We start from the raw sequence: 7,833 nt of genomic DNA on the forward strand, positions 1-7,833 counted from the left end.
CTGTACAAAGATGATGACAGGGTTCAGCATATTCTCCTAAAATGATTAATGCCAACCCTACCCCAAAATGCTTTATAGTACATGTTAACTATTGCCAGTAATGAGGCAGATTCTTTATGGAACATGAGATTTGGCATGCTATGTTATGATTCTCCCTTGACTTGTAACTATTCTAATACTTATACAAAAATGCAACATCCAGTCTGTACTTCTGGACACAGAAAAATATTGATGTGCTCAATGAAAAGAGTTGCTCTCGATATATAGCCCAGGTAGAGAAAATGTCCAACATAGCTTTCTTTTACTTTCTTAATGGTTAGGGAACACGAGGCTCAAAATGTGCTTTCAAAAAATGACACTGGCATCAAGTCTGGTTTGAAATTAAGAAAAAATGCTCATTTTTCCAAGTAGATGATATTTAATTGTAATGAAATAAAATCTGAAAATGACTAAATCAATTAAAAAGTAAACATGAGTTGTAATACTATACCTGTAAAATGATTAATTCCATTCATTGTCATTAGAAATTATGTAAAATATTTATTAAGGGCTTTGCCTACAGAGGCACAACATAAATAGAGTAAGTCCTAAACCTGCTGAAATGTGATCAGAGTTCATGTTAAGCCGTCGCTCATCTGCTGTGGAGACGTCAGAAAAGCCACCCACAGATTATAGTTCAAACTTCTGGATTCAGGCAACTGCACTGTCGAAGGGTTTGCTCCATGAACCAGCGCTGTGCAACTCTTCTGCCATGTCACTCACCGTCCCTCAGGCAAACGCAGAAGCGCAAGCAGAGCTTGCTCCAGGGGGGAAAACGGTGGCGTTTTAATCCACTCCTTCAAATCCTTGAGCATTTTCCACTGCCATGAGGAGCTTCTCTCGCAAATCTTCAAAAGATTCATAAAGAGGTAAGTCTAGGCGATTAAAGCTGAAATTCAGAAGGAAAAGAATCGTTTAATAATCTATTGAGAAACACACGTAATTTTAAAGAAATAGAAAAGGTTAAATAATTTGGGAGCCTTAACAGAGCCTGTATCTTACTGTCCAAGAGGGACAGTCTCCACAGTGCCCTCTGCAAACCTAACCAGTGCTTGTGTTCCCCGCAGGCAGCATCCGAGACCAGCCCTGTGGCACCAAAGCTGTCAGAAATCACTGTGTGCTGCCTTTCTCTGCAGAGCTGGAAGCAGGAATTTGTTAAAAACCACTCAGGAGAGGAAAAAGGCCAACAGAACTCTCTTCCCCCATTCAGCTGATTGAAAACACTTCATCTTTGTCAAAAGGCTGGTTTCCTCAGGCTCTGAAAAGATGGTCTCAATTTATAGGACAAACTCTCTACCCCTCTGGGAGAAAAGAATAAAAATCCAAGAGAAGGTCTTGAAAAGGTCTTGGAAAATGTAACAGGTAATTGAAATGTAAAGAGGATGGATTGATTTTGGAATGTGTTTAGGGTTGTGTTGTTGTTTTGTTTTTAAATAAAACTTTTTATTCTATAGAATGGTACAGAAAGGTGTTTTTTCCATAAAAATAATCAATGTTCTAAAGTCAGTTTTCCTATACAGCACTTTAAGTTACCTTAAAAAAAAGCCATGTTCTTGATAGAGCAAGACAAAGATTTGTATGGAATGCTTTCAGCATTTGTAAATTCTATAGATTAGGGTTAAATTAAGGCAGTTTATGACCTCATTTTTAGTGAATTGTCCAACAATTTATGACCTTCATGTAGCATGGCTTTCTGTGGCTCTATTGTGGCAGTCTTTCTGCAGTTCATTACAGCCACTTACTGGGATAAGGAAAAATAAAATCATGGAAAATGAGAAAGAGATGGTGAGATTATGATGAGAAATGAGAGAATGATAGTGAGAGTAAAGCGTGGTACATCTTAGTGGAGTGACAGCTGAAGTAGAATCACAGCACCAAGGGGAAAAAAAAAAAGGATCAACCCTTATTTGTACAAACTGTAGTCCTGCTTTTCCAACTCACAGCTGTCCTTCAGTTTCATAGTTTTCCAGAAGGAAGGAGGAAGGGGTGATAAACCTCTAAGCCACAGAAAAGGTGGCAGTGACTAGTGTTGGCCCTACACGGTGAGGCACTATTTTTCCTTCCAGTATCCCTGTTAACCTCCTGTTACCCTGGGAGTGTCAGCAGATACTCACTCACTGTTCTTTGCCTTTTAAATATACACAATATATGGGTTTCAGAGTATCCCATTTTATAAAAGGCTGTAAGATCCAGAGCTAACATAAGTTAGAGATAAGCACGTTTCCCCCTTCCTTGGCAGTGTAACAATACAGAAAAGCCACACAGAACTTATGCTTTTATGACTTACCATGTGTGAGCTCTGGGCAGTTTATCAGGACTTCCCCATTGCTCTATTGTAAACAGCTGAGGACCATTTGAACCTGGTGGAAAATGAAAATCATATGAATGATAAATTGCTGGGCACTACAGAGATTTTAACATCAAGTGTTTGAATAAATGGTAGGCTAGATTTCAACTAGTACAAAATACCTGGTAAAAACTGTTTAAAGCACAGAGGAATGTGGTTATTTATTTCCAAGCCCAGTTTCTCTACCTTTGCATAGAGTACGTGTAAGGCAAAAGAAGTAAGCTCAGGCATCGACAGTTAAAAAGCAGAGTGCTTGGTTAAACTTGCATTCTCTTCTTTATGACCTGTTATTCCTGTTGACAACTGAATTTTTCCTGTAGAAGCTAGGTGAGCATCTACCTGACACCATGTTGTACAAAACTACTCCAGGTGCTCCCCCCCACATTCTCTGGTGCTCTTGGCATCCAGCAGAATTCTGAAGTGGGGGCCAGAGGTTGGCTATGACTGAGTTTCACTCATGCCCACGTTCACAAGTGGAGCTCACCATACAGTTCAGCAAATCCATTCATAGGCACGCGTGACGTCCCAGTAACAAACTGCAGCAATCGAATCCGCTTCTCCGCGTCCATCAGTAAAACGGCCTGTTGGCAAACACACACAGTCACTGGGGCATCGGCGATGGGGCACGGGGGGCACTGCAGGTGGAAACGGGTCCCAGACTGGGGCAGAGAAACGGGGGTGACCCAAACACCTTGAAAGGCAGACAGGGGTTCACAGGTAATCAGGTCACTGCTGCACTAGAGCAGGGCCTTGGAGTGAAACCTGGACTGATACAAGTACAGAGTCTTCATGTTTACCAGCCATGGGCATGAAGATGATGTAAGAAACCCAGAAATAAGAGTTTCAAGTGCATACAGGAAGCTGTAAGATCCCAGTATTTTATAGAAAAACAGACACCACTTTGAAAAATCAATGGCTGTTATGGGAAAAAGTATTTTTGTTGTTTTTCTGAGAACATATACCTTTCATAAAAGTATTTTACTTCACAAATACTGCAAGACACTTTAGATAAACCAAAGATCCAACTTCATATCTTGGGTCTATTTCTCATCTAGCCTCTAATGAGCGCCGCAGCTGCATTTCCAACATACACAGTTTCCGTAAAGAAAAAGAAATCCTAACAGGCTCCGCAAAACAATACATAACACTCACTCACTTCAGGAGCACATAACACTCACTCACTTCAGGAGCAGTCAGAGAAGCCAAACGCAAAAGATTCTCACCTTCCAGAACCACTGGATAACGGGATGATTGGGGCAGTAACCATTTTTGTAGATGGTGTGTTGTCTCCAGTCATTGACATCAACATCACCAAGGCCGCACATCAGTAGCTGCAGCGGGAGGAAGTGGTGAGGGTGTTACTGCAGGTGGAACTGGGTTAGCCGGGCACTTTTTCAGAAGAACACGGTTACGCTTTCCCTCTCTGTGTCTGACCCTTTAAACAGCTCAGCAGGGCCAATATAAACGCAAACACAGCGATCCAAACTGGAGCTTCTCTGCTGGAGAATTCTCAAAGGAAGTCTATCATTTTACTGGGGAAACACTGAACACTGTGTGTGCTTCGTGTGACAGCATCTTTTATGATATTTTGCTCAAAATATGACCAATGTAGGCATAATGGCATTAATTCAGCGAGCTACTTACATGCTTTTGTATGCACACACTTAAACACATCACTGAATAATTACAATTTTTTGTGCTTGTATGTGATCAACAGATTTACTCATTAGGGAGAAAAATCTTATTTCCCACTGTGAGCAAAGCAGCATCGTCTGCAAATTCCCTTCCCATGAGTAAGGGATGAATGATGAGCCTAGAACATGACGCAGCTTTTTGCAGTGAGCATCCCTGACCTGGTGTCTCTGGATGCCAGTTCAACAAACTCACCTCTAGTTCATTTTCATCAAAAATTTTAATCAGATCAATAGGGAGAAGTTCTGTGAAACCCTAAGAGGAAGCAAAGCAAAGTTAAAATTCTCATATCATGTAATCTTAAGTTTCTGTGTATCAGGATCTTTGCCTCAGGGAAGGTAAGTAAACAACAGAGAACAAAGAAGGGTTTTTGAAAAAGAAATAATTGCTGAAGTATGAGTCCCTAATTAAAAAAAAAAAATAAATCACCAAATTATTTCAAGCTCAGATAATTTAAGTTTGAAAGAAAATGACTTTATTCTCATAAGGGAAAGATTATATATTCTTACACAAGGTAAAACTGTGAAATCATAAGCATTCCAGAACTTGTGCGGTTAGGCAAAGCTCCTCACTCCCTTAACGCAGACACTGATGGACAAGGAGGCTGTATTTTAAAAAAATATTTTTTTTTTTGAAAAAAAAAAAAAAAGAAAAAAAGAAAAAAGCAGCTAAAGAACCTTACCTCCAAAAAAGCATTCATTTGTTTTTGCACTCTGTTTACAAACCTCCACTGGATGACCAGGCTGTAGGAGATAAACAGAAACAATCAGCACACTCAGAGCAGAGCACAGCACAGACTGGTCAGAGGTTTTACCAACCCTCAGTGCCATTTCTGATTCACAACTCCAGCCACCTCCCAACCACACTGGGACACCGAGGAAACCAGCAGCTTTCTGTCAATGGCTCAGATTTACCTTGTGCCACTGATCGAATTGTTGAACAAACCCCTAGTGACTGTGATCAAGCGACAGCATCAATGGTTTCACTTCCACACACAACACAAACTGCCACAGCCTGCGCACCCTGCAGAGCTCTGCTCGCTTTATTTCTACATCATGTGTTTACTGTTAGTGTCGGGTACCTCAATCACTAGACATTTTATTCTTCCAGAGCTCTGAGTAATTAACAATTCCCAATTAAGTCTACAGAATTTGAGGATAAACGTAATTACATGTGACAGCCTGCCTAGAAATAAATAAATAGATTGATAAAGCCTGCAATATCAAAGGAAAAGGCTTGTGTTTCAGTGTTAACCACCTACAGCATCAGTACCTCACGGGTTCTACAGTAATGCTTAGGAAACCCCGTTCCTTCCCTACTGAAGCACGTGCCGCTCCTGATCTGCACGAATAGAGCTATTACAATGTTTTCTCACCTTTGAAGAGGCACTAATTAAAAATGCCAGCAAGTACAGTTGAAATTATTATTTTACACTCTGGTAGGCAGAAAAACTGAGGAAGCTTCAAATTAAACATAATTTAAGATTTGGCCCTGCAGTTTGGTGGGGTTTTTGTTTTCCTTTTTTTGTTTTTGGCCTTTTTTTTTTTTTAAGTATAACAATTAGAATAATTCTATCATAATGGAATTCTGGGGGAAAATATTTGAAGTTTTAAGTTGCATGAATCATTTTCAAATGACAGCATACAAGCGCTGACTTTAAAGTTATGAAAATACTGTGACTCGCCGTGAAAGAATTGTCTGGATGTAAACCTAACTCTGTTCTGAAGTTTAGCCCACATATTTTCAAAGAGCTTTTCGCTACTGCTTTATGATGGAGATAAAAAAGTTCATGATGTCTACTATTTTGCATCTGAAAACTGAAAAAGAATAGACATACCTGAAAAATTAAAGAGCTGACATGATGTGCAAATACATTACACACAAAGTAGCAAAAAATAAAAAAAATAAAAGTAGAAATTCTTATTGTTTCCACTTTTACAGGCAGAAATCACTGTAACACAACACTGCAAATGAGATTAACAAACAAGTACAAAGTTCTTCTCTTTTAAACATTTACAGTTCCCGAGTTCTTCCTTGAGTGCAGACCACCATGCTGAACAAATCTGAACTTGAGAAATGACACAGACATCCTGTTCTCTTTCTTTTCTCTCGATCCAGTTTAGTGTTCAGATCTGCACTCATCTGCGTTCTGAGACCTAGCAGTTCATGGGGAAAACTGTAAATTCCAGGCTGGAAATTCATCCCGGCGCTGGAGATCTGCGGGGCAGAGCTGGTTACCCCAGGCACTCGGGGAACAGAGAGCAGCAGGCAGGAGACTGGGCAAAACTGGGCTGTCTGCAACCTGCAGGAACTGCTGTTTGGTACATTCTAAGACAACTAAGTACAAGTGTGCTTTCTTATGCTCAGGAGGAATTCCATAAATACATACTTACTCAATGTACTCCCTTTTGTTTTCATTCGTTACCATGATTTCTGACCCATTTGGCTTCAGGTCGACTTGATATGTCTGTATTTCAAAGGAAAAAAAAAAACAAAACACAAGATGACATTATTTCTCACAAAATCCACCTTCCCAGAGCAGCATTTTACAATTAGTATCAGAAAATCATTATGTTGTAATGAGACATCAAAACACTCCACATTTAAAGATGGCATCATTAGGAACAAATTTTTATATGATCACTTCTGAGGCCGAATTCTCAATCACATTAGACTGTGAGCAAACCATTCCAAAGTAAACTTGTCCTGAACAGCAGGTTCATTTGGGTAAAGAAAATATCTATTCCATTTTAATAAGGGTAGAAAAATGCCTTCTAATTTTTCAAAATGCTTGAGGAAAAAAAAAAAAGATGACTTAATATCCACATAGAAACTGTTCTGTAAAAAGGCTAAAAAAGTAAAGTAGAAAAACAGAATACAGAAATGGTTCAGCACAGATTTGCTGCGGATGGTGTCACCATGGAGTGCAAGCCTGAAAAAAACAGATTCATACAGGCACCCACATTCAACCAGCCTTTTTTAAAGCTGTTACTAATCTTTAATAATTAAATCAGATGTTGTGGTTGAGTAGCACTAAGACATTAAAGTCATTAGCTAATAAAGGGAGCTGTGAAAGGAGGAGTCTGGAAAGCTCTTGGCAGGACTGGATAAACACTGAATGTTTCAACATGGAGAAAACCAGCACAATAGTCCCTTAGAATAAATATACCTGTTACTGGATAGGAAAAATAAAAATGACTATGTTATTAAAGAAAAGTATTAACAGGGAACATACACGGCTCTGAAACTCGAGTTTATTCGTTCCACGAGGACCAGAGCAGACAGGCCAGAGCTAACAAGGAGAAGGGTGGCTACAGTGTCAAATGTAAAGAGAGATCCCAGAAACAGGCGGCTTCTGGGGCTCGTTTCTTCCTGCCCACCACAGGAGATATTGTTTTTAGGAAATGAGAAACACAATTCAGAGCCATTAGGAGCTGAGGAGAAATACAGACCTGTTCTTCTCTGCTTCTTGAAGATGGCTCACCATCCTTTACATGCTGAAAATACTGACCGTGCGTTTCTCAGACTTGTGAGAACTACCGAAGCCGTATTTCTGGTTATTAGGTAAGGAAGGGTAACAAGAGCAGATTTACTAGAGCTTCCTTGTTTTTCTCTAACTCCAGAAAATGTTTTGGTGCTAGATGAAGTATATTACAGCACTGAATCATCTCCCTCTTACATACACAATGTCCTTGTGGAAGCAGTGTCATCTCCTGCTCCCGTTCCCAAGGGCACTTCTATAAGGTGTCACTAGT

At 39.8% G+C, this 7,833-nt stretch overlaps 1 protein-coding gene across 3 annotated transcripts in view; it reads right to left on the reverse strand.

Annotated features, from left to right (window-relative positions):
- Window positions 1–596: 596 nt before the first annotated feature.
- NEDD4L (NEDD4 like E3 ubiquitin protein ligase) overlaps window positions 597–7,833 on the reverse strand; it is a 34,875-nt gene continuing 27,638 nt past the window's right edge. For all 3 annotated transcript variants that reach the window (XM_010170754.1, XM_010170753.1, XM_010170752.1), the window contains 7 exons: window positions 6,472–6,545; window positions 4,761–4,821; window positions 4,274–4,333; window positions 3,610–3,717; window positions 2,871–2,967; window positions 2,327–2,399; window positions 597–928 (listed from right to left, as the gene is read on the reverse strand). In XM_010170754.1, the coding sequence (XP_010169056.1) occupies window positions 826–928; window positions 2,327–2,399; window positions 2,871–2,967; window positions 3,610–3,717; window positions 4,274–4,333; window positions 4,761–4,821; window positions 6,472–6,545 (576 nt within the window). In that variant the 3' untranslated portion in view covers window positions 597–825. The remainder of the gene's footprint in view (window positions 929–2,326; window positions 2,400–2,870; window positions 2,968–3,609; window positions 3,718–4,273; window positions 4,334–4,760; window positions 4,822–6,471; window positions 6,546–7,833) is intronic.

Source organism: Antrostomus carolinensis, unplaced genomic scaffold, assembly GCF_000700745.2.
Source record: "Antrostomus carolinensis isolate BGI_N321 unplaced genomic scaffold, ASM70074v2 scaffold8806, whole genome shotgun sequence".
Taxonomy (NCBI): domain Eukaryota; kingdom Metazoa; phylum Chordata; class Aves; order Caprimulgiformes; family Caprimulgidae; genus Antrostomus; species Antrostomus carolinensis.